The 27,046-nt window shown below is 43.4% G+C and overlaps 1 protein-coding gene, 2 long non-coding RNA genes and 1 other non-coding gene across 5 annotated transcripts; 2 read left to right on the top strand and 2 right to left on the bottom strand.

Annotated features, from left to right (window-relative positions):
• Positions 1-1,785: 1,785 nt before the first annotated feature.
• Positions 1,786-26,020, top strand: LOC143419065 (uncharacterized). Of its 2 annotated transcripts, XR_013099034.1 has the most exons (3): positions 1,786-2,798; positions 21,173-21,469; positions 25,901-26,020. XR_013099034.1 is itself a non-coding variant. In XM_076885216.1 (2 exons), the coding sequence occupies exons 1-2, from the start codon at positions 2,154-2,156 to the stop codon at positions 6,112-6,114; spliced, it is 975 nt and encodes a 324-aa protein (XP_076741331.1). In that variant the 5' UTR covers positions 1,786-2,153; the 3' UTR covers positions 6,115-6,391. The 2 variants fall into 2 exon arrangements, 1 of the variants encoding a protein (XP_076741331.1); XM_076885216.1 differs by lacking the exons at positions 21,173-21,469; positions 25,901-26,020 and adding an exon at positions 5,785-6,391.
• On the bottom strand, positions 16,967-23,374 carry LOC143412361 (uncharacterized). Its single transcript, XR_013099037.1, has 4 exons — positions 23,203-23,374; positions 22,584-23,110; positions 22,308-22,426; positions 16,967-18,459 (listed from the first exon to the last, which is right to left on the bottom strand). It is a non-coding gene; the product is annotated as an uncharacterized LOC143412361 (long non-coding RNA).
• Positions 17,223-17,294, top strand: trnap-ugg (transfer RNA proline (anticodon UGG)). Its single transcript has one exon. It is a non-coding gene; the product is annotated as a tRNA-Pro (tRNA).
• LOC143412348 (uncharacterized) lies at positions 23,565-26,184 on the bottom strand. Its single transcript, XR_013099035.1, has 5 exons — positions 25,892-26,184; positions 25,144-25,362; positions 24,539-24,635; positions 24,187-24,418; positions 23,565-24,088 (listed from the first exon to the last, which is right to left on the bottom strand). It is a non-coding gene; the product is annotated as an uncharacterized LOC143412348 (long non-coding RNA).
• Positions 26,185-27,046: the final 862 nt, after the last annotated feature.

The raw sequence follows: 27,046 nt of genomic DNA, 5'->3' as shown, positions 1-27,046 counted from the left end.
TACAGGTATAACAGAATAGCTTTAGTGTTTTGTTTTTTAACTTGAGTATGAACTTATACAAAAACAGCAAGATATTTAAAAAAAAACAGTTCTGTTGATTAAAAAATACACTATATCGGATTCATATCGATATCGGCAGATATCCAAATTTATGGTATCGGACATAAAAAAGTGGTATCGTGCCATCTCTAGTAAAAATATAAACATAAGCTCTTGGTTCTATGGTAGGTCTTAAAGGGGTAAAAGATGAAGTACTGATATATATATTTTATGCAAAACTAACTGAACCTTGTGCTATATTAATGTAATGTAATATTCATGTAATAATACAATGCCTACATTGTAGAGGGTGACTTTGCCTCTAAAGAGGAAAATGGGCAGGGAAGAGGTTAAAGTGGGATTCAGCAGGATTCAACCCTAAAATCAGCTGTAGTGGCTCAGTGTGGGGAAAAGAGTCACAGCTCACAATCATTTCTGTTGAGAGCTCCAGTCGATGTTCTTAATGTACAGGCTGTGATCAGCTGACCTGCTGCTCTCTGTGGATGTACACAACTGAATTCAACCAGATGTCTGCAGATGTTTCATGAGTTGTCCTGGCTGATTTCCATCCTCTACACCAGGGGTGTCAAACTCAACTGCACAGGGAGCAAAACTCAAGGCACACTTTAGGTCGCGGGCCAAACAAGATAAACATTTATTGAACACACTAAAACCATGTTTTTTAAACAGAAATATGAATAAAAACAGACAGGAATTTTATTCCAGAATAAATAAACTTAAAAAATCAACTTTAACTTTAAATGTTTTGATCTTCATAAAAATATATCCTGTCAAAATTATGCAAGTCAATTCCATACAATTCAACACTTTTGAGCATAAACCATCCGGAGGGGAGATGAGCGCGGGAGGGTGTCCGCCTGATCTCGAAGCGTCTGAGTGTTTCTCACATTCTTATAGCTTCAGCCCCCCTCCACCTAGTCATAAAACCTAAACATTCACATTCTTTCTCTCTTACGGCGCCTAAGTGACGGCCTTGGCTCCCTGTTTTATCTCCTCCTGATGAGATGGGGCAGAAAACCTCTCCGGTATGCTCTGTTCTCTTCTAATCAGACAAATAAGGCCATGACTCTCTGAAAACAGTATTTCTTATACCTCAGCAGTATAATGCATCATAAAACAATATCACTCATTCACAATAAATCAGCAGTCTAATGTAATACAAATCAGTTTAATAACTGTAATAGTTGTCACCTTCTTCAAAGTCAGGAGAATAATGCAAACTAAAACTACATAATAATTTCACTATCTTTAATTAGGGGTATAACGTGGCATAAGATAATATAATAATCTCACACCATGAACTGACAGATTTCCTTGCTGAGCTCAAAAACTCTATTGAGAACTTTTTCCCAACTCAGCCAACGGAACTCTGTATGATAAGGATGTCACCAAACTCTGAATCATAGAAGGATGAAATTGACGGTGATTTAAACCTTTAAACTCAGATAAGATTTACGGTTTGTGTTACAGTGATCGTTACATGCTCCATTTATAGGACTTTACCACACAGCCTGGTGTATGATGCAGGATTGGATTTCATGTGTTACTGTTTAGGCTCAAATCAATTTGATCTTTGATGCCCGCAGTGATGAAATAACTCCCCTCAAATGACTTAAACCAAAAGTAACAAGCCTGTGTTGAAAATGTAAGGAGTAGAAAATACAGATTTTTTTTTTTTTTTTAATGTAGCGAGTAAAAGTAAAAAAAAACGTCAGGTTACAGTCAGACTCTGACATCATCCTTCACTGAACCAAGCTAGTAACTGTTACATTTGATTTATTATTATCGAATAAATTATACAATTATAGAAATATATAATAGGAAACAAACAGGAAATATAAAAAAGTACAGACCTGGTAAACATTTATTACTATGAGTGTGTTAGCATTAATATTTGTGTACAAGCAGGAGGGATGGGCATGATTTTAGAGTGTTTGAACAATGATTAATTATCTTTAACAGCAGGTTGGATGTAATGTGTTACTACTACCAGTAGGTGGGGATAAGAGACCTTTAAGGTGTTTGGTGCCACACTCCACCTTCAGGTTTAAAACTAGTGTTAATGGAGGGAGTTTGAAGCTTCAGTTTGTTTAATGACTGCATTTCACTCACTGCCTCTGTTTGTATCTCTGTCACTGCAGGACCAACGTGGACCGAGAAGTCAGCGCTCTCAGGAGGCCGACAAACCTCACAGAAGAAAGAGAGAGAAAAAAAACACCTGTGACGAGTGTGGGAAGGATTTTACCTGGAAGTTTAAACTAAAACAACATCAGCTCATCCACACTGGAGAGAGACCGTTCAGCTGTGACTTGTGTGGAAAGTCGTTTTCCTGGAAGCATTCCCTGAAAAGACACCAAGTCGTCCACAGTGGAGTTAAAGCTTACAGCTGTGATCAGTGTGGCAGAGCTTTTATTCACAGTAGCCACTTACAGAGACATCTAGTTACCCACTCTGGAATTAAGGCATACAGCTGTGACATCTGTGGAAAAACGTTCAGCCAGCTAGGGTACCGAAATATACACGTACGCATTCACACCGGAGAAGATGTGTACTGGTGTGATCAGTGTGGCAAATACTTTACAACAGACGCACAGTTACAAAGCCACATGTTTACCCACACTGAGGAGAGACCTTATCAATGTGACCTGTGTGAGAAGACTTTTAAAACTCCACAGTACCTGAGACAACACCAACAGATCCACACCAGAAAGAGACTCTACAAGTGCAGTTACTGTGAGGTTTGTATTTTTATTTTATTCTTGTAAGTTCAGTCTGACTGTTTGGAACAAGTCTGCTCATTAAATTGTGTTAGCATGTTAGCACTTCTGCTGCACCGAAGAGTAGCTCTGAGCCATTATTCAGGTGGTCTGTACATTAAGGTTAAGTAGTACATTTAAGCTGTGAAATGAGTCCAAAAATGTATCTTCGGCTGTGAAATAAAAGAAAAAAAAAGAAAAAAGGGAAAGAAAGAGAAAAAAAAAGAATATAAACAAATGTATAATATATCCCAAAGTAACATAATCCCTGCAAAACAATCCCATTCATTCCCACCCAGGTCACTGCCTGCACCCGCACACTGTATTTCCACACCTGACTTAAGAGAGTTCGCTGAAAAATTCTTATAGATTTTGAAAAGCATCAAGGAAGGGTCCCCACATGTCTTGAAATTTCCCAGTGGAGTTCTGAAGTGAGTGTCTTATCTTTTCCAGTTTTAGACAGGCCATGAGGTCATATAACCACTGTTTGTGAGTGGGAGGGGCAGCGTCCCGCCACCTCAGTAGGATTGCCCTTCTGGCCAACAGGGAACAGAATGATAATGCCTGTTTTTTAGAGGCCGGTAGAAGCACCTCATTCCCACTGATGCCAAAAAGAGCAAGAAGGGGGCCGGGGGCCAGCGTCACACTGAGAATTCTGGACAGGGTACGAAAAACCTCTGACCAGAACTGAGTGAGATTGGGACAAGACCAGTACATGTGGACCAGTGAGGCTTCAGCAGTTTTGCATCTGTCACAGTATGGAGTGATTTCAGGGTAGATACGGGATAATCTGGATTTTGAGAAATGGGCTCTATGCACCACTTTGAACTGGATTAAACAATGGCGGGCACATAGTGATGTAGTGTTGACATGTTTGAGTATAGAGGCCCATGTTTCATCAGAGGTTGTCATGTTTAAGTCTTCTTCCCACAGTGTCTTGAGCTTGGATGAAGAGGTATGTGTCAAATTTAACATTTTATTGTAAAGCAAGGAAATCAGCCCTCTATTGGTTGGATTGAGTTGTAGAATAGTTTCTAGTAGTGTAGGCTCTGGTGGAGGGCTTGAGCCTGAAATCTGGGAACAAATAAAGTGCCTGACTTGCAAGTATCTGAAAAAGTGTGATGGTGGAAGAATATATTTATTAGCAAGTTGTTCAAATGATGCTAGTTTGTTGGCTATGAATAGGTCCTTAAAGCAAGTTATTCCACTTCTGTGCCACTCCGCAAACCCACCGTCCTGGGTAGAAGGTTTAAAGAAATGGTTAGATGCAATGGGGCTGAGGAGGGAGAAGTCACAAAGTTTAAAATATTTCCTAAACTGGCCCCATATTTTTAATGAGTGCACCACTACAGGGTTGGGAATGAAGTTGAATGAAGAGGATGGGAGTGGAGAACAAAGTGCAGCTAGTAAGGATATACTGTTGTCACTATGCAATTCCACAGTGACCCAGTCAGGACAACCACTCCGATTATGGTAAAAATACCAAAACACCAAACATCGTATGTTAGCAGCCCAATAATAAAAACGAAAGTTGGGAAGTGCAAACCCACCCTCAATTTTAGATTTTTGAAGATGCATCTTATTGAGCCTTGGGCGTTTACCCTGCCATAGATAAGATGAGATGACAGAGTCCAGCTTATTGAAAAAAGTGTTGGGAATGAAAATGGGTATGGCCTGGAAAAGGTATAGAAATTTGGGTAGAATGGTCATTTTTAATTGAATTGATACGTCCTACCAGAGACATAGAGAGTGGTGTCCAGTGGGTAAGGGACCGCTTCACTTGGTTCAGCAATGCACTCACATTTTCTGTGAAAAGGTTTTTATGTTTTTTTGTCACTGTGATTCCCAAATATGTAATTTTTGTCCTTTCAACTCTGAAGGGCAAGCAGGTGAAGTCTAACATACTGGCTTTGCTACTTAGCGGGAAGAGCTCACTTTTATTAAGGTTCAGTTTATACCCTGAAATCTGACCAAATTGACTAAGCAGATTCAATGCAGATGGTAGTGAGGCTAAGGGCTTAGAAATAAAGAGCAGGAGATCATCTGCATAGAGCGAGACCTTATGTTCTGTATTGTTTCTCCAAATGCCGTGTACCTCTTTGCAACTGCGGAACGCAATGGCAAGGGGTTCTATGGCCAGATCAAAAAGCAGGGGGCTGAGAGGACATCCCTGGCGTGTGCCTCTGTGAAGTTTGAAGGGTTTTGACAATTGGAGGTTAGTTCATATTGTAGCAGATGGTTGAGAATAGAGTAATTTGATCCATGAAGTAAATTTCGCTCCAAAGCCAAATCTATCAAGGACTGCAAAGAGATAATCAAACTCAACTCGATCAAAGGCCTTTTCAGCGTCAAGCGAGACCACACATTCATCAGAGTCTGTAGAGCTGGAGTAGACTATGTTAAATAGCCTCCTTATGTTAAAATATGAATGACGACCTTTAATGAAGCCTGTCTGGTCTTTCGAAATAATTTTTGGAAGAACTATTTCTAGTCTACGGGCAAGTATCTTGGCTAATATTTTAGCGTCTGTGTTCAGTAGAGAAATGGGTCTATAGGAGGCACATTCCAACGGATCTTTTCCTTTCTTTTTAATAAGTGTAATACAGGCTTCATAGAATGATCGAGGAAGAGATCCTTGTTCCTTGCAGTCCGTGAGGGTTGCACTAAGCTGCGTGGACAGTAATGAAGAGAAGTGTTTGAAAAATTCTGACGGAAAGCCATCCGGACCTGGACACTTACCAGAATGCATCGAAGCTATAGCCAAGGAAACTTCTAACTGGGAGATGGGTTCATCCAGCCTTGTTTTAAGTTCTGTAGGAATTTCAGGAATGTTAAGTTTAGCTAAAAACTCATTAATTGCATTACAGTCAGTTTGGGACTCTGAGGTGTAAAGCTGTGAGTAAAAATCCCTGAACACTTCATTGATTTTTTTCATGATCTGTGACTATGTTGCCATCTTGTGCTCAAGAACTTCTACTCCTGCACCATCGAGAGCGTCCTGACGTCAAACATCTGCACCTGGTTTGGGAACAGCACCAAGCAGGACAGACGAGATCTGCAAAGGGTGGTGCGCTCGGCAGAACGCATCATTCAATCAGAGCTCCCTGACCTGCTGTCCATCTACACCAAGCGGTGCAAGTCCAAAGCTAGGAAGATTATGATGGACCTCTCCCATCCCAACAATGGACTCTTCTCACTGTTGAGGTCTGGGAAGCGCTTCCGCTCCCTTAAGGCCAAAACAGAGAGAATGAGGAGGAGCTTCTTCCCCCAGGCTATTCGGGCCCTGAACCAGGTGTAGGACTGGACTCTCCCAAACACGTCACTATAAGACTGGACTCTCACACACGTCACCACACGCACCACCACACATTTCCTATAATCCTATAATTCCTATAATTTACAATCCTTATCTTTATAATCTCTTCTGCTATTTGCACATTCTTTACTGTAAATTCCTAAGTTAATTTGTAAATTTTTGTAGTAAATTGTAAATATTGTAAAACTTTTCTTCTGTCATTTAATGGTCGGGCATTGTACAGCTACAAGCATTTCACCCCCATGTCATACTGTGTATGGTTGTGTGTGTGTGACAAATAAAATTTGAATTTGAATTTGTTGTCGAATTTTAAGAATACTTTGCCTTGCCCGAGAACCTTTTAGAAGGCTCGCCAGTAATTTATCAGGTTTGTCACCATGCATATAAAATTTGGATTTGTCATGTAAGAGTAAACGTTCAGTCGAGTACGTTGTGAGTAGGTCAAGTCTTGTTTTAAGTTCTACACGCTTTTTAAATATTTCATGACTCTGTTTGAGAGCATACTGTTCATCAGTCTCCTTAATCTGTTGCATTAACTTGTTCCTTTCATGGGTGGACTGTTTTTTAATTCTTGCCGAATAAGCAATAATCTGGCCTCTGATATACGCCTTAAAGGCATCCCATACGACAAGGCTGGAAGTCTCTGGGGAAGAGTTGGTGGCAAAGTAAAAGCGTATCTCATCCTGGATAAACTTTACAAAATTTTCATCCGACAGGAGGGTCGAGTTGAAACGCCATTGTGCAGCTTTAACAGGAGGATGTGGAAGAGACAGAGACAAAGTAAGAGGGGCGTGATCTGAAATAACTATGCTATGGTAGGCACAGGAGTGGACCTGCTGCAGACAATTAGTGTCAATGATAAAGTAATCAATTCTTGAATATGTATGGTGCACATGTGAAAAATAGGAGTAATCTCTTTTATGAGGATTTAGAGTACGCCAAACATCACACATTCCATATTCTGATAGAAAGGCATGAATGACAGATGCAGATTTGCTTAAAACATTGCTCTTAGTGGATGAGCGATCCAGGGCTGGGTCTAACCAGCAGTTAAAATCACCCCCCAGAAAAAGAGAGTAGACATTTAAGTCGGGCAAAGAGGAGAATAGTTGTTTAAAGAAATTCTCGTCATCTGTATTAGGAGCATACACATTTACTAGAGCAACAAGACTGTTATACAGTTTCCCACTGACAAGATAAGATAAGATAAGATAGAACTTTATTAATCCCTCGGGTGGGTTCCTCTGGGAAATTCGACTTCCAAAAAAAGCACAGCAACGACCGAAGTTACAGTTACAGAATTGTTATATATATATATATATACACACACACACACACACACATATATAAATACAGAGACAAATATAAATAAAATATACAAAGGGGATAAATAGAATAAATAGGAATAAAAAATAAAAATACAAGTGAATTGCACATTTCAAGTATTGAGTCTATTGCACTGTTGACTATTTACAAAAAGTATTGCACAAGGTATTGTACAGTGAGGTGAAGAGGCACTACAGCTTAGTTGTTCCCCCCTCCTTTGTCCTCCTGTCTCCCCTCCCTCTCCCCTCCAGAGAGGAGTTAAACAGTCTGATGGCGTGTGGGACAAAGGAGTTTTTAAGTCTGTTAGTTCTTGTCTTGGGGAGAAGCAACCTGTCACTGAACAGACTCTTCTGATTGTTTATGGCCGTGTGCAGAAGATGCCCAGCATTGTTCATAATGTCCATCAGTTTCTTTAATGTCCTTTTCTCTGCCACTGTCACCAGAGTGTCCAGCTTCATGCCGACCACAGAGCTAGCCTTCCTGATCAGTTTCTCCAGCCTGGATGAGTCCCTCTTTGCTGTGCTGCTCCCCCAGCACACCACAGCATAGAAAAGTACTCCAGAAACCACCGACTGGTAAAACATCCTCAGGAGCTTCCTGCAGATGTTAAAAGACCTCAGCCTCCTGAGGAAGTACAGTCGGCTTTGGGCTTTTTTATACAGGTGCTCTGTGTTGCATGACCAGTCCAGTTTATTGTCCACCCACAGCCCGAGGTACTTGTACTTGTTGACCACCTCCACCTCCTCCCCCTCTATCTGAACCGGTAGTGGACCTTCTCTGGACCTCCCGAAGTCCACAACCAGTTCCTTAGTCTTTGAGGTGTTGAGTTGCAGGTGGTTTGTGTGACTCCATGCGACAAAGTTCCTCACCAGACTTCTGTACTCCTCTTCCTGATCATCCCAGATACACCCCATGATGGCCGTGTCATCTGCAAACTTCTGAATATGGCATAATTCAGAGTTGTAGCAGAAGTCAGAGGTGTACAGGGTGAAGAGAAGAGGGGACAGCACAGTTCCCTGTGGTGCTCCTGTGCTGCTGACCACTGTGTCAGACGTGATGTCCTTCAGCCTGACGTACTGTGGTCTGTCGGTGAGGTAGTCGGAGATCCAAGCCACCAGGCAGGGGTCCACCTCCATCCTGTTCAGTTTTTCCTGAAGCATACAGGGCCGGATGGTATTAAAGGCACTGGAAAAGTCAAGAAACAGGATCCTGACCGTGCCTTTTCCCCCATCCAGGTGTGAGTGGGCTCTGTGTAGGAGGTACAGGATGGCATCCTCCACTCCGACACCCGCCTTGTATGCAAACTGTAGTGGGTCCTGGGCATGTTGTACCTGTGGTCGGAGGAGGTTGAGGAAGAGCCGCTCTAGAGTCTTCATAAGATGTGACGTCAGTGCCACCGGTCGGAAGTCATTCAGCTCATTGGGCCGGTTCTTTTTGGGGACCGGGACGATGCAGGATGTCTTCCATAGGGCGGGCACTCTCCCCAGTCGCAGACTGAGGTTGAAGACTCGTTGTAGCGGCTCCCCAAGTTCAGCAGCACATGCCTTAAGCATCCTAGGACACACCTTGTCTGGGCCTGCTGCCTTTCTGGGGCGAAGCTTCCTCAGTTGCCTCCTGACCTGATCCACTGTGACACTGGGAGGTGTTTGGGAGGAGGGGAGGGGGGGAGATGTCTTGCTGCTGAGAGAGGGATTGGAGGAGGGGGGTGTCATGGTGTCAGGAAGGGGGGGAAGCGAGGGAGGCAGGAGAGTGGGGAGAGGACTCTGTAGTGAAGGTGAGGGTGAGGGTGGGGGGGTTGTGGGCTGGTCAAACCTGTTGAAGAAGTTGTTGAGTTCGTTTGCCTTCTCCACAGTCCCCCCCACTGTGCTTTTCTTGGTGTTGTGGCCTGTGATGGTTTTCACACCATTCCAGACCTCCCTCATATTGTTCCTCTCCAACTTCTGCTCCACCTTCCTCCTGTAGGTGTCCTTTGCTTCCCTCAGGCAGCATTTCACCTCCCGCTGTGCTGCTTTCATCTCCTCCTTCACTTTGCTCCTGAAAGCCTTCTTCTTCATGTTGAGGACTATGACTATGACATATCTACCATATTTGTCTGCTATGACATTGTGGGCCTCAAAGGGAATGTTCTGCCTGACCAATATAGAGACCCCACGTGCCCTAGCTTGGAAAAGTGAGTGAAAACACTGGCCCCTCCAACGGGAGAAGAGACGGACATTATCAGAGGCCCTGACGTGGGTCTCCTGCAGGACAGCCACGTCAGTGTTACGGTGTTTAACATGTGACAAAACCCTCCGTCTCTTGACTGGATGATTTAGACCTTTAACATTCCAGCTTAGAAAGTTCAATTGCAGACTCATCTGATTTGTAGAGCAAAGAAACTATGCACACTGGCCTTAGATGATAAGAACAGAATAACTTTACAGTGGGTGGAAATTAGTTCAGAACAGGTTAAAAAAAAAGAACAGTGTATGAGGTTCAAAGCAGTGACCCTTACCCTCCCCAAACCCTCCCCACAACAGAAAATGGCTGCCAAAAAAAAGAACAAGAACAAGCAGCGAGCTCTTCAAACTTAACATATTTAGAGTGTTACTCCTCCTGTCTATGATACCAATAACCTAGGTATTGAAGCAGTCGAACCACTGCTCCGGTGGCCATAGCATAGTAAGCTGAAACCCCTTATAATACTGTTAAGTTTCGAAACTGTATCAGCCACCAAGTCCAAATGTAATTGCTGGAGTGTTTCAAAGCAGAGTCCAAGTATGTAAACAAACAACCAAACACAAAAAGATGATGTAGTTCAATAAGTACTACCGTTATAACTGAATTATTGAATAAGAACAGACAGAAGGCTACGAGTAGATAACAAAACTCCCCGTCTCCGTGCAACAGGTATTACGTCATTAGCCAACGGGTAGAAGTCAATGAGGTTGTCTCCTTATTTAACAAAGAAAACAAAATAAGATTATCGAGTTAAATTAAAGTAATAATCAGCATTTCAGTGCTATAGCACTCAGACTACATCGCTACACTCGGAGAGGAAAAGCAACGTCTTACGTGGATCCCGACTGCGCCTCCATACCTATATGGAATGTTTGGTACCTGCATTTGGTGCCATTGTTTTATCAGTAATAATTCTTCACGGGGCTTCCGGAGCCTTTGGGAGCCTCTCAATGTACTGTTGAGCCTGGTCCACGGAGCTGAAAAACTTTCTGGCGCCTCTGGCCTGCGTTATGCGAAGCCGTGCTGGGAAGAGGAGAGCCGGCCTCAGGCCTCGCCCGTAGAGCTCCGACATAATGTCCTTGTACTGCGCCCACTGATTGAGGACCTCGGGGCTGTAGTCTTCCACAATTCGGATAGGCACGCCTCGGTAGTCGAATTTCCCTCTCCTCCTAGCTTCTCGGATGATGAGGTCCTTGATCTGGTATCGGTGCAGGCGGATGATCACCGGGCGAGGTGGGCGTCCCACGGGCGGCTTCGCTGCGAGGGAGCGGTGCGCTCTATCGAGCTCCGGTGGAGACTGAAGTATTTCTTTGCCCAATAACTCACAGAGAAGGTTGGAAAAGAAGTGAGTGGGGCGCCCACTTTCAGTGTCTTCAGGCAGTCCAAGGACGCGGATGTTCTGACGCCTGCTACGGCTCTCCAGGTCAGTGACTTTGTTCTTTAGCTGGTTGTTGTCTTCGCGAAGAGCGGCACACGTGTTTTCAAGGTCAGCGACACGTTGGCTCAGGTCTTCAGTTGCAAGCTCCAAGGATGAAACTCTCTCGGCCTGTTCCTCTTGGGCTTGTCGTACCTGGTCCAGTTTTGAATCGAGGGCGTTAAATGAGGTCTTAAATTCAGATGCCAACTCTCGGTGCTGCTGGAGCAGCGTGGTGATAGCCTCCAGTGTTAAGCTAGCGTCCTCCTTTTTGTTCGCTTTTGCACTCTTAGCAGCCATTGGAAAGGGTCAAAAGTGTTCAAAACACTAGAAAAGTAGTTACGAGTGTAAGTGACTTAAAGGTGGCAGTTGAAGGGGTGAAACTGGTCAAAGCGGAGTTAAGTTCACCACAGCAGCTCGTTCCTGCGTCTATTCGGGTCGCATGCTGACCGGAAGTCCTAAATATCCCACTTTAAGCTTTACTTAAAGCTTACCTGTCAGCCACGTTGAAATGGTCACGCCTGAGGCCCGCTCTTTACTCAAACAGCACGGTAAAGAAGTGGTCCTTGACCACTTGGTTTTTAATGGGTTCCCGAAGTCCCGCGGGCGCCACTCGGGCTAACTGGACGCCGCCAGGCCTGACCACGCATCTGTGATCAGGAGTCGATGCCACACGCTGAGCAACCGCGCTCCTAGGGATTACCGTCCCCGTCCTAAATAATTTAAATAAATTTAAAAGCACCACTGTCGATTCCACAGTTAAATTATCTGGTGCCCGAGTCCAACCCTGCTAATCAATGTGGGAATAAAATCCCCTATCCAAATGTCCTAATCTAATCTCGTTTCTTGGCTGACGTAACACATTCACACACATAACACACCAACTTCAAACAGACGTCACATCAACTTTGAAATTCACCCCAGCATTAATCACAATAAGCTTTCATCAAATATTCCCCAGACTCTACTTTTATTTATCACAAATTATTACAATAGGGTTTTACCATGGGTGTTTGTGTAACTATTGTCACTGAATAAAAGCCTGCTTGGGGACGCTGGATGTTTGGAGTTGTCTGGGATCATGTGAGGAGCTTGTAGCTCCAAGATCCTGATCCGACACTTCCCTTGCATGGTGATAAATCTCTGAACTAGTGGAGCCTGCGAGTGCAGACCTAACAGTAGCGATAGTGTCTGTCTCCTGAATCCAAACTGGAAGCTGATTCCACAGAAGAGGGGCCTGAAAACTGGATTCTACCTGGTGCGCTGTGCTGATCATGCGTGTTCATATACGTGGCAACAGCAGACGTGCGTAGATCAACAATGGGTAATATGGAGTGCAGGAGAGAGTACGACCATGCAGCGTTAAAAGCGTGGAAGTACTTATATTACTTCAAGTGTTATTCTGTAAAAAGTGGCAAAAACATTAGCGTCCGTTGTACACTCTACGAAAAATTACACTTCAAATCTGAACAAGCACCTAGCACGCTACCATGGGAACGGAAATTCACAGAGAAACCACCAGATCCCCCACTGATATGACCACCGGCCCCACTCCTGCTAAACAGGTGAAAATAGATTTTTTCACATAGTTTTTTTTAAAAAACTGTTGTATAGAATTACATTTTTGCTTGATGCGATTTCCCTAAAATTAAGAGATTAAAAATAATAAAACAATTTTTAAAAAGAGACTTTTCCATTTGACTGAATTTTTATATGATGGATTATGCATAAAAATAGAACTGGGCTGAAAGGTCTATTGCTTTATTAAGTATTCAGGTGTGTACCAAAAAGTAACTAAGTAATAAGTAAATAATTACTTTTGAAATTAAGTAATCAGTAATGTAACGGTATAACATTTTTTGAGAAGTAATCAGTAATAAGTAACTAATTACTTTTTTCCAAGTAACTTGAACAACACTGATCCACACACAAACACTAGAGAACAATCAGCCACCGCTTCTATTCTTACAAACGTCACAATTTGCAATAATAACAGTTTGAATGTTTTTATTCACATGAAAGTGTTTCTACATATGAATCATTAACAACTGTCAGATTTAATGTGATTTCTAAACAGAGAAAATCTCAGCTTTGTGTTTTGTGTTCGCATTAGACCTGATATAACAAAGAAAAGAAAGAAAGAAAGAAAAGATTTTTTTCTCATCAAAGTTTATAAATCAAGTGTACAGTTAGCTTTGATTTAGAAGCAGTGCAGTATGAAAGAGATGTTTCACAGAACATTTACCAGAGACAGACGCTGACTAATATGCTACAGTTCATCTTTATTCTTTTCTAGTTGTGTTAGTGTTGCCATAACTCTGCGTAGGTTCTCTTCATTGTGATTGATTTCTGCAGCTGTTGTCTCAAAGTACTTATTCATGTACTCCTTGCCGGCTCCCACGAAAGTCTGTAGGTCATCCATTAAATCCAGCACTGGTGTAAGCAGTGATGTAAAACGTTTCACTGACTTCAAAAGTTCGTACAAAGGATCCATGAGACGTTTAACATCATCAAGGACAGCAGGAACATAGGCTTTGTCTAAATTATTTTCAGCCTGGAGGACAAAAATAAACCAAATTAATGTAACAAAATATACAAAAGTATGTAGTGTAAAGAGTGCAAACAGACTTTTGTATGATGGGAAATTGTTTTTTTGTTTTAGTTGTCATAGCAAAGCATGTTTTTCTGTTTGGAGTCTGTCAACATCCATGTCATTGACAGACTCACCTTCCTTCTTGCTGTTTCCTTTTGTAATTTTTCAACGTTTCCTTTCAGCTCCTCCTGCAAAACCAGAAAGAACGTCAACAAACATGCGTGCGAAACATGTAACTGGGACAAAATGAGCATTTTAAAAGTAAGGAGAAAAGCTTAACCAGTGATCGGACGGTCATGATTTAATGGTAAAGGTGGTTAATTAAAAGTTACATTCTTTATTAAAACAACAACAACAAAAAGAAAGTTAACAGTCAGTTTACCAGTTCGCCCTTGTTTATCAGTGAACTTGAAAGATGGAGCAGACACAGCAAAATCCTAACTAAGCCTTCGGTAGTTGTGACACCACTCATGGTCAACTGTGCCGCTGCCATCAAAGTTTCTGAAACACATGAGAAAGTATCAATAAGGATTTAAGGAAATAAAGATTTGTAAAGAAATGTACAAAGAGAACTTTCTAAGTTTAAGAGATGTTGCATGAAAATCTGCCTGCAATATGTTTTGAGTCAAAGCACCTCTTTCATTTGAATTCCAAAAAGTCACGTTCTGCTTACATGAAAATATCAGCTTCTTTTACATGAACTACTGTGACCTTGAAAGACCTTCCACAGTGAAAAAAACGAAACAGAGACTATATTCAGAATATGCATGTGCGTGCATGGATTTATACTAGCTGTCTGTGTATCCTAAATGCACAGACACTGTGGGTACATCAGGGAGTGCATCTGAGATCAGATATAAGATAAGATAAGATAAGAATAACTCGTTATTGTCATTGCACATTCATATTTGGTACAATAGTACAATGGAATTGGAAACTGTCCCACATCGGCACTAAACACAACTAAACACAACACAACATGTAGTGGATTTTTAAAAAGTGAAAATAAAAAAAGGATGAATTAATAAATGACACAATGAATGTTTATTGCGCATAAAACTAAAACTAAAACCTCTGGAAAAGGCTGCTGCTGCTGCCATCGCTTGTAAAAGTGGACCAAGTGCTCAGCTTGAGAAAAAGTTGAGAAAACAGAGAAATTTGGAACAATAGATTTTTAAAAATGCTGCAAATGCTTTATATACAAAGTGACTCAACCCACAGGGAACACAGTCAGATGTGAGTCGCCCTTTCACTTTTGTTTTCAACAAAGTGTTTCTGTCCAGGGTGTACCCCGCCTCTCACCCTATGATAGCTGGGATAGGCTCCAGCGCCCCCGCGACTCTGAACAGGATAAGCTGAAGCGAATGGATGGATGGATGGTGTCATGGCTACTGAACGGACCCACGCGCAGACAGTTCTTTCAACGAAACAAAAAGGGGATTTATTTACAATAGGGATCACCTTAGTGCAAAATATATGTACAGTGAGTTGGGAGGGGGTCCAGGGCTCCAGGGAGAGAGGGGGGGGGGGGGGGAATCCACACACACGCTTCCTCTTCCACTCAGTCACCGCCACCGCTCCTCCGCACACACGCACTCCTCTTCAGCCGCACTCGCTCCAACACTCCACACACTGCCCCACTTGGACAGGTCCGGTGATTCGGTCCAGAATCTACAGAAGACAGAAGGTCAAGGTTAGTTCCACAACATAAAACACGTGTAAGCGATCCTTCTTTGAATATGCCGCGAGCACGAACTCAGGTGGTTCGACGTTCCAGCGGTGAGCTGCTCTGTGCCACTGCCTTAAATAGCAGCTGGGGAAATCAGCCGGATCAGCCGCAGGTGGACACCATCCACAGGGGTGCGTGGGCCAAGAGTGAGAGCCCGTAATGAGCTCCACCCAGGCAGAGAGGAGGAGGAGAGACAAAAAAAACCAAAACTAACAACAACAAAACCTGTAGCGAGCGTGGGCCAACCAGAGAGACACGGGGACCGTGACAGATGGTTTCTGTTTGTCTAGTCTGCTTTATAGGAATAGAAGCCCATCAGCTATTGTTATGACATACCATGACAAAACACGCTTTTCTTTCAGTTTGACACTTCATAAAACGTGTCATAAGTGGATTGTGAATTATGTTATATATTTTTATTAGTGTTTAAGAAGTGTCCTGATTTCGTATTTGAGGTAAGAGACAAACGACTGGAGGTCCATTGTGCGTCAAAACAATGATTTTATTAAAGCACACACGTGTGTGGGAAAGATGAGCTCTGCAAAACATCAGCCTCGATCTCCCCAGAACAGTAAACGAGCAGTCATATATATAACATAGTCGATGACAAGCATCATGCGTCAAAGCAGATAAGAAACATGCATCAGTTCCAGTAATTCCGACCTTGGACATATTCTAAAAAAGAACAGTTCCTTCCTCTGTTCCTCCGCCACCGCCAGATGCTTCCTGTTATTTCACTTACTGCACTTCACTTATTTGTGGAACTAAACTGTCACGTATGCAGGTAAAACAACTTTGCAGTTTCGAGCAAAACAAGTCTATATACTGTGTATGTGTGTTCAGGCAGACTATGTGTCTTGACCTCAGTGCATGACCTCACTCGACAAACAAAGACATCTTAGAAGTATACTTCCTGACTCCGTTCGAGTCATCTGTTACTAGGCAAACTCCAATGCAGCAGGCTGCTGAACACACACAGGCCTCTATTCTGTTTACAGGTTATATGTAGTGTATTGTATTGTAAGCATGTATGCAATTCTTTCATGGCTCCAGGTCACCTTAACTTCCTATTGATCGGCCAGACGTCGCGCTGACCGAAGCTTCAGACCATTAATTAACTTGACCGAGCTTCAACTCTTTAATTAGCACAAAATGCAATATGGATAACATGGTTACAGTTGCACCTGCAATGAAAGATTATTATGTAATTATGCTCACACCTGAAATACAAACTTTAATGTAACATCAACAGTTTCAATAAATGCTCTAATGAAATGATAATGATAAATGATACGTAATGCAACAGTAATGATAATGTTATGAATAGTAACAGTAAAATAATATTCTAATCTCTACACTCCTCCTCTTTGGCAGAAGAGGTTTGTTTTCTTTTGGTACAGTATGACTCTCAACTTGCTATACTAGTTACATACTTGTAATTCTTTCAGTTTAAGGGAAGAAAGAAAATAATATATACTAGGCTTTTATAAAGCATGTCTGCTATATTCAAATGATAGAAGATTCTTTTAAAAAGTACACACAGAGCAGTTAGTATGATATGATTTATTTTAACTTTATTTATTTAGGGCCAGCCCTCATTGTTGTTGTTGAGAATTCAAGTTAAATAGAATGTGTCCTTATAGTATGTCCAATAAATCTCTACTGAATTAATCCTAGAATAAAATCTAGAATCAAGCACACAAACAGATGATTCTCTGAGCGTTCAAGACAATCTTTCACACATTCTTCTTCATCTAGTTGCTCTGATGTGTGACTTTGTGAAAAAAGACTTGCTGGACTGTTTGTGTGGCTCGTTGGTCTAGGGGTATGATTCTCACTTTGGGTGTGAGAGGTCCCGGGTTCAAATCCTGGACGAGCCCACGTGTTGTCTATAGAGCCTCTCAGCTGCCACATGCTGTTTAGGCTCCATTTGAAAGAATCTCTGCAGCTGCACACATGTTCCCATAGTCCCTCATACAGGGACAGCTAACAGATCTGATATGAAGGATGTTGTTGGCCTTGTTCTTATTGTTTACCATTTAAATTCTCCAAAAAGTTTTTCTAAGGTAATTATTTGTTATTCAAGATAACACAGAGTTTTATTTTAGATTAAATAAGAGAATTCAATTCAAACGTGTACACAGAACTACTACAATACACAGTTATGTATCATATATTATAAATGTGTAACTCTCTCACACGACTTTAACAATATGCATGTGGAAGAACGCACATCAGTTTTACTGATACACAAAAGGGCCAAAAATAAACATCAGTAAACATTAGTATTTCAGTACCACGAAGGAATCTCTTTCAGTGCATTATGCACACATGTAACTTATGTACCAAGTGAAATAAAATATTACAGATGAAAATTATGTGATGATTTTAACTGCAAAATTCAGATTTTAGGGTCAAAATGTGACTTAATTTGTGGTGTAAGGTTTCTGGTTATGAAGCTTGACGCTGTCATGCTCATCTGTATGACTATATGCTCATGCCACTGTGTTGATTGCAGGTGGGTGCACGCTCCATGTTGCAGGGTTTTTCTTCAGGTACTCTTTTTTTGTCCGCCATGATCTAAACACATGCACCTCATTGGAAGCTCTAAATAACCCACCTAAATTGGTTCTTAATTTAAAATTAAAAGTGATCATCTGAAAATTAGACGAAAGCTTATTTGTGACAATCTAAGAAACATGTAATTGAAGCTGCTCCTCTTTGCTGTGGGCAGGTTTGAGAGCAGCCACCTGGGCTTCGCTGGAGGGCAGCAGGAGCAGCCTCAGCACCTCACTCCTCCTCCGCCTGCAAGCACACCTCTGCTGTGACCTGGAAAATGCCTAAGGAAGCTTTTCCCTTTTCACTTTGGGTGTAAGCGGTCCTGGGTTCAAATCCCTGATGAGCCTGTTTGGTTTTTGGGGCTTTGCTGTTGAACTGTTCATGCAAGTCCTGGGAAACTGTAATTTGCTATTTTCAGATGTCATAAAAACTCCCTCAAAAGCCTTCAGCTGATCCAAAATGCTGGAGCGAGAGTACTGGCAGGGCCTAGAAAGAGAGAGCATAACGTTCAAGACTGAAGATTTTTTATTTGTCACATGCATAGTCATTAAATTACAAAACAAACAGTGAAATGTCTCCTGAACTGCTCCTTTGACTGTACAAAAAAAGACATTATATACAATAAGTAAATAGATTTTAAAAGTCTGGAAATTTTAAATCAAAAATCTGAAAATGTACTTTGTGCAAATGGAGTGTTAAAGTGTCTTGTGCCATATTAGCACAGCAACGTATTGACAGAGCTGTGCAAGTAAACAAGTGACCAGAGTAATATAAACAGAGTAATTCAACTGAGTGACCAGAGAAGTGTAAACAGTAATGCGACCAGGGTAGTGTGAACAGATTGATATAAGGTCCTGTTTCAGTCACTTATTGATGCTATGAGGGGAGTGGGGGCGTGTTCTGGTTTAGGACTCGTACGGCCTGAGGAGAGAAGCTCCTCCTCGAGTGTCTGTTTTGGCCCCGATGGTGTGGAACCTTCTGCCTGATTGCAGAAGTCAAAACATTTTGTTACTGGGATGGGACCAGTCCTTTAATATCTGAGATGCTCTGGACCAACATCTCCTGGTGTAAATGTCCTGTAGGGAAGTTATATTTGTGGATCATACTGTATTTGCATTTGTAACGCAGCAGCGTTCTGACGCACGGATCACTCTGCTTCTCAATCCTGGACACAGTTATTCCCACACCAGGAAGTGATGTTCTGTGTGAGGATGCTCTCCACAGAAAGTTCTGAGGACCACTGGAAAAACCTGCTAACTTCCTGAGTTGTCGGAGACGGTACAGGCGCTTGCCTAGCCTTTTTGGACTGGACGTGAATGTGAGCAGACCATTTCAGGAATGAGGAGATGTGAACACTGAGAAAGACAATGAAGCAGAAACTGCTAAGAGTGGGATTCAAACCCACACCTCCAGGGGAGAGTGAGCACTAAACACAGCACCTTAGACCACTCAGCCATCCTGAAACAGATCGAGCTGAACTGATTTTCTGATAAATCCAGAATCCAGTTTAAAATCCTTCCCTTCACATAAAAAGTCTTGAATGAACCTTTGGTCTAACTGCTCTTCACACCTGACTGGTAACAAGATGGCGCTGCTGTGTGTGGTTGCTCGTCTGTCACTCAGAAGTTTGTTTCTGTTTCTATTATTTCTGACCTGTGTCATTCACCAAACAAAGTCTCTGCTGAGGTATAATCGCCAGACATGATGATCACCTTTTATTGAAAAGGTCGGCACCACCAGGCCTCTTATCACAGCTCCTGACTCTGACCCCTCTGTCTCTGTGTTACTGTCTTGATTAAGGAATACACCTGTTTATTCGGGGATGTGCCAACTTGCACTACGGTGCTAGAGCATGATATTGATGTCCAGGGAGCTAAACCTATTAAGCAGCATCCTTATCGAGCCAGCCCCCATAAGCGCTTGCTCATGAAACAGGAGGCTGACTATCTGCTGCAACATGGCTTAGCGAAGCCCAGTCAAAGCCCCTGGAGCTCGCCTTGTATAGTGGAATCTAAGCCAGATGGCTCACCCCGTTTTATTACAGACTTCCGGAAGGTGAACTCTGTGACTGTGGCTGACTCACATCCTCTCCCAAGAGTTGAGGATTGTGTGGACAGTATTGGACTGCTCAGTATGTCACTAAATTAGATCTTCTTAATGGTTACTGGCAGGTCCCTTTAACTGAACGTGCCTCTAACATCTCTGCCTTTGTTACACCTGATGATTTTCTACAATACGCAGTCATGGCTTTCAGCATGTGTAACGCTCCTGCCACCTTCCAGAGGCTGGTAAATAAAGTCCTCCGTGGCCTGTCCAACTGCAGTGCCTACGTAGATGATCTAGTAATTTATACTGAAACATGGCAAGATCATTTGGAAACGTTACAGCAGGTATTTCACCGTTTGGCTCAAGCTACTCTAACTCTCAACTTAGCTAAGTGTGAGTTTGCCAAAGCTATAGTGATGTACTTAGGCAGGGAGGTGGGACGTGGACAGGTCCGGCCCATAGATGCCAAAGTGGCAGTGATTAAAGAGTTTCCCACACCTACCACCAGGCGTGAGTTGCGTAGGTTTCTAGGGATGGTGGGCTACTACAGAAACCTTTGTAAAAATTTCTCCTCAGCAGTCAAGCCATTGACTGACCTACTCAGCCCAAAAGTTGAGTTTATATGGTCAAGTGAGTGTCAAGATGCTTTTGAGAGTGCGAAAGCCCTCCTCTGCCACACTCCTGTGTTAGCTGCACCTGATTTGACACGACCATTCAAACTGGAGGTTGATGCCAGTGCTGTCGGGGCTGGGGCAGTGCTGTTGCAAGAAGACTTGCAGGGTTTGAACCACCCCGTTTGTTACTTTTCCCGCAAGTTCAATAAAAATCAGTTAAACTACTCCACCATTGAAAAGGAGACCCTGACTTTGTTGTTGGCTCTTCAGCACTTTCACGTATACCTGGGGTCCAGCATGTTACCTCTTGTTGTGTACACCGACCACAACCCACTTGTGTTCCTTACTCGCATGTTTAATCATAACCAGCGCCTTATGCGCTGGGCTCTGTTGTTGCAGGAATACAACTTAAGTATTCACCATAAGAAGGGGTCTGAAAATGTTTTAGCTGATGGTCTGTCCCGCTTGTAAACATGTTTTGCTGTGTTTGTTCTTTGTTTTTGTTCACACTCTTTAATGTCTGCTTCTGCCCAACATAGGTGGTACTTTAAGGGGAGGGGTGGCCCCGCCTTCCTCTATGGAAATCAAAGTGTTCCAGGACTCACGGGGGATTGGCTGGCCCGGACCTATGCCCGCCCTACCTTCATTCAGGTCAGAGCGTGCCAGACCACTCACACCATTGGCTGCTGAGGGAGCCTTGAGTACGACAGACCAATGACACAGCTGCCTGCAATCACCTGAGAAGATAAAAGGCTGAGGATTCTTCATTCGTGGAGGGACTTGTTGATTTGAACAGACTGTGGAGACGGTCCCTCCTGCCTTTGCACTGCTGCCATGTGAGCCTTTGTTTTGAGTTGCCTCCTGTGAGATGTTTAGATGAGTAGTGTTCTACTGGTGTTATTGGTGTTACTGGAGTTGTTATGTTTGTTTAAAATCACTCTATTGCCTAGTGAGTTGTTTCACTAACGGTTTTCAGTTGTGTTAATAAACCTTATGTTTTTCTTTTTATCTAACCCCCTAGTCTCTGGGCTCGTTTATGTTACGTCCGCTGTCGCCTAGCAGAGCCGGGTCGTAACACAGAGCATAAACTAACACGTCACTTGGAGATAACTGTAGATTTTTCCTTCATGGTTTCAAATGTAAGCTGGCTGATTTGGTTCATTTTTGTTTTTTTGTTTTAAACTGAGCAAACCTGGTCTTCTCCTGAGGACTGCTGCAGGTATCATGCGAGCATGTTAATTTATTAAAAAAACCAACAGCAAAAACCCCCAAAATAGAATGAAACTCATTTCAGGAGACAAATAGCACTGATAGAGACATTTTTTTTGTACAGATGATTGGCAAACGGAAAGTTTCTAAAGAGTCGTGCACACACAAGCAGACTACTACAACATGCTACTTAGTTAGGAGAGTTTGGGAATGACAACTAAGCGGAACAAGATTAGACCCAAACATTGTCATCGAAACAAAAACACAAAAAGCTGAGGGGAGGGAATGGAGAGGAGGAAAGCTGAGCTGGCAGCGGGGTTGCTGGAGGAAGGCTGCGCCGCCTCGCCAGCTTAGATCTGCAGGGAGATTTTTACGTTGTGAGGAGAAGGGAATGTTTTTGAAGGGTGCAGAAGCTGCACGTTTGACTGTGGTGTGAGAGGAGCGTGTGTGTCTGTGTGTGTGTACCTTATCGTTCCTGCTCGCAGAGGATTAAAAGCGTACAGCCAGTCGTTCATGTCGTTCTCGTTGTTGGCCAGCAGGAGGATGCCTCCATGTTTTGTGCACACTGCAAATGTGTTGGGCGTCTGAAAAGAAAACATCACATTATATTCATATTCATTCAAATGATAAATCCCAGTCCATTTGCCATTTCATCAATCAACGTGCACCAAAACAATTTGAATGAATTCTCATTAAAAGACAAACGTGTTACATCCAGCCTTTCTCTATCCTGCCTCAAACCTTAAGCATGGCCTGCTGGTCTTCGCTGTATTCCACCTGAGCTGTGGAGAGGTTGAGGACGCCTCGCTCCACGGGGTCCTGGTCGCTGTTGTAGATGAAGTCGTAGGGCCGGCGAACAACCACAAAATGCTTCCCCCATGAGTTAGAGCGAGGCTCCACGAAGCTTAGAAAACCCTTCTTGGACACAACAGATCTGAAAAGAAGAGATTTTATTCATTTATTTATTTTTTAAGAGAGCGCTTGTTTTTCTGAGGAAGAAGCAGAGTTGGTTTGTTTCCAGCTGAAATCATCCAGGCTCAGGAATTTGAATCGATCCACATCACTTCTGCTTGAACTAGAGAACATGAGTGTCGACTTACATTTGGTCTGTGAGACACATGTCATAGTGACAGTATTTGGGTTAATATGGCATTACTCACCCTGGTCGCATTTCTTCACCTTATATTATTTCTCACCTTGCAGTCACTGATGCTGTTCACCAGCTGCTTGTATTCAGTATTGAAGGTGTGTGTCAGAAGGCGCAGGCACTACAACACAACAGGAACAAGACCGATCAGCTCCGAGCAGAGAAGGAAGAAGGCAGCAACAAGAACGCCCACTAAGCCCACGTTTTTCTCACCTTGGTGGCCAGCTCCTTCTCACGCTTTCAAAGGTGGTGCTGGAGATCTGCGAGGAGACGGAGGTGGACGTGGACAGAGTGCCGGAGCTCACGCTGGGGGACAGAGACTCACTCAGGGACTTGGTGGTGGGAGCTGTTCCCACGGGAGCCGCCTCTCCCAGAAGGTGACGGGTCTTTTCCACCTGGACGAAAGATGGGGGCGAATGTGAGGTGGGGAGAAGAGGGGAGGTTAGTCATGTAACGTCTGTACTCTAAGAAAAAACTTTTTAGAATAGCACTTTGGTCTTTGAGTTGAAAAGTCATTTTTCCCTCTACGATATTAAACAGATTTATTTCTTTATGAATCTTTTAAGGCCCCACCCCCTGCAGCTGCTCCATCTTCTCCAGCTCCCACTGGTGCTCTAGGATGAGGCTATCTCCTCTGGGCCTCCAGCCGGCCAGGTTCTCCTCTCCACGCACATAAGCCACTGATGTGTCCAGGACCTTCCTCCTCCTCCTCTGCATCCCTGCTCAGGACATGAGCCCTCATTAGGATGAAGCTCTCCACAGAATTATGATAAAACAGCTGCCGTTCTTTAAACATGTTTCATGGCCGCTCACCTGAGCTTCCAGTGTCAGACATCTTACACAAGCTCAGCTCGTAGATCCCAGTCACTCGGTTGTTATAATGAAGCAGAAGTTTTGAACAAGGAAACTTTGTAACAGGGCAGATATCTTTGATTGTGAAACAGAGATGGCCACAGTGCAGTTACCAGTCAGGAGTTTTGGAGTATCCAGTCCCAAAGAGGTTCTTGAGAGAACGGGGTGGGGAAATCTTGGCGTCTCGGGAGTAAAAGACCATGCAGATGTCTTTGGTGATAATGGCAGGCTGGATGCAATGGTCCAGCTGCAGAGAGGAGATAAAGGGTGTGTGTTAGACACGATGACATCAAGAGACTTAAAAACACGTACAAACAGGTACAACACGGCGGAGCAGCGGCTGACCTCCAGATACGCAGATAAGGTCATGTAGATCTTCTCTCCGTAGGGAGTGACGCGGTTGAGCAGGAGGGAACCTTTTAAGGGTGTTTTTATTTGTGCTCCCTGGCCTGGAAATAAACGGTTTCCGATCAGACCTGCTTCATCTTTGTGCCCTTGGTATCTGACTCGCTTGCTCCCCCATGCATTTTAAAAGAATCCTTCTCTTCAGCATGAAGTTCTGGCTCAGCTTTAGTGTCTGCATTACATGTACACAAAGACAGAAACATTCAATGATAAAAACACACAGTGGAATAAAATTGTAAGACGTCATCAGTTGATGCAGTTTAAGGACACTTGTTCTTCTGTGCAGTCTCACCTGGAGCTCACGCTTCTAGTTCATGCCATCATCACCAAAGATTCTTCAATTAATAGTTTAAAGATGTCCATGAATGCACTGCTAACTGCTCTTCACCCTGATAAAAATCAACATGCATTTAGAATAAGAAACACTTTTACAAAACCAAAAGCTTCACTGTACTTAGTGATTTATACGTCTACAAAACAGGTTCAGTTTGTAACTGAGAGAGCGGCTCAGTGGCGCTGAATTATATTTCCAATAGAAACACAATTTCATATGTTGTAGTAACAACACACTGCCACAAGATGTCAGCCTAGGCCTACTTTACCATGCTGTTCCAGTACAAAAGAAAAAGTGACAGAGCCTTGAAAGAGTGACAGAGACACTTTTTATGAACTCATCTGTAATGTGTCACCTTTTCTGTAGGATGAAGAAGTGCTTCCCTTCTTTTAAAGTAAATACAGGCTTACAAAGATCCTCTAAACATGTTTCTGAAATAATCCTAAACACAATCATTAAATCAAAAATGCAAGAAACTATTTATTTAATCACTCTTCTTAACTTAATTCCTTAACTTAGTAAAAAAAAAAATAAAATAGACAAGAACTTTTCTTCTGTCTCACCTCTGTCAGTTTTCATGCTGTTGCAAGAACAGGTGGAGGTGCAGGTGGAACTTTGACTTCAGTGTGGTTTGTATGTGCAGGCAGGAGTCTGACATCTCAGGACAGCAGAGGGTTGTCGAGCACGGTGACTCCTGCTGCGACGCCCCCGTCTGACTGTCCTGAGCTCTTGGTCCTCAGCGTCTGCCCACACACTCATTCATCACCATGTCTTTACCCTGCCTGTAAGAAAACCAAGAAAAGGCTAACATTAGAAACAGCCACCAACCAATCCCTTTTACTCCACCACCCAAAAACCAGTGAGAAACACTAGTTAGTATTAACTTGGAATCAAAGTGCACTAATCCCCAGGCTCCCAGCATAACATACAGTCCAACACAAACTCCACAAACTGTCTTGCTTCAGCTGACTTTCCTTCACCTTCTCTCCAGACAATCTGTTGTGCTCTTTTCAACACAAAGCCACACTCCTGCTCACTGATCCTCACCTCTTTTTAACCTAGTCTCAGCAACTTTGTCCCATAGCTTGCACATCCTTTCCACCTCCATCTTTCTTCCCAGCCAACTGATACATACCTTTTCTCCTTCCTTAAAAGCCAGCCTAAGAAATACGAGTTCATAAACGCCACAGAGAAATAAATCAGAGGAATAAAATGCAAATGATATTGCTTACACTGAACAGCAACACCCAGGTGAGGATTATCTAATGCCAAATTTTCCAAACAATGAAAAAACCGTGCCCTTTTTCTCACCATGTCTAGAGTGTAGAGGTCAGCCAATGTCGCTCGGATCTGCTGCACAGCTTGAGGCTGGTCTGGGAAGAATCTGTCCAGGACTCCAGGTCTGGGGAGCACTTGCTGAACCTTCTTGGTACCAGCCAGGTGAGCGCTGATATCTGGACACAAAACCATAGAAAAAAAAAAGAAAAAAAATGCATATATCAATCACCTGGGTCACCTGCTGAGAAAGAAAAAAGAAAACAAGCAGAAGAGAACAAGAGTAATAGAATAAACAACATCACAATGATATATGGGAATATGACAGTAAATACTAAATATTAAACATTATTGTGCAGCACATAAGATCAACAGAACACAGTGTGCTTTGAGGTAGGAGCCAAAAAGGGTGAAGTTTGTGTGTGTGAGCACCTGTGAGCATGGACGCGCTTGTTTTTTAAAAAGGTTCCTTCATGTAATGATCTGCTAGAGGGTGTGGGGGGGCCACAGCCCCGTCCTCCAGGGCATGAAGCAGGTATGGAGGAGATCAAAACTCCAGACATCCAGAGGCCCCCAGAACACAACAGACCAAGGAAGACCAACAGAGGGGCAGCCGCGCCACTGTCCCAGAAAGAGCTGAGGAGAGTCCCAGATGAGGGCTCACTCAGCAGCCGCGGAGCAGAAGCCAGGGGGAGTTGCAGTGACGCGCCCGTGAGCTCCGCCGGCAGCCAGCCGTGCCTGAGTGACCGAGCCCCAGGCCGAGAGGCCGGGGGCACCCCCACCTCCGAAGTGGCCCGAGCGAGCCCCAGGCTCCAGGCCCCGATAAGCGGCCGCCAAGGAGTGAGCCGGTGTGTACCTGGACGCGCATCCCCGGACACAAAGAACCACCAACGCACCGATGTCTGAGGGAGTCCGCCACTGGCAGGGGAAGTGGTGGTAGGGGGAGATAGGCCTCCAAACCTTGGAGGGCCTGAGATGTCCCCAGAGAGGTGGCGTCTGATACCCAACCTGACATATAGACACAGACATACAGGCACACACAGACACAAACATCCATTCCCACCCTCATGCTCTCATATGTACTTACTCCACACTCAACCAACGTGGAGACAGACATAAAGAGACGCTGTACACACGATCACACTCCCCAAGCGTACTCTACAAACCGGGTCTAGGTACCCTTGCCCCTGG

The sequence above is a fragment of the Maylandia zebra genome, linkage group LG1 (assembly GCF_041146795.1).
Source record: "Maylandia zebra isolate NMK-2024a linkage group LG1, Mzebra_GT3a, whole genome shotgun sequence".
Classification (NCBI taxonomy): Eukaryota; Metazoa; Chordata; class Actinopteri; order Cichliformes; family Cichlidae; genus Maylandia; species Maylandia zebra.
Note: the sequence above shows the minus strand (reverse complement) of the source record. Positions and strands in the feature narration are given on the sequence as shown.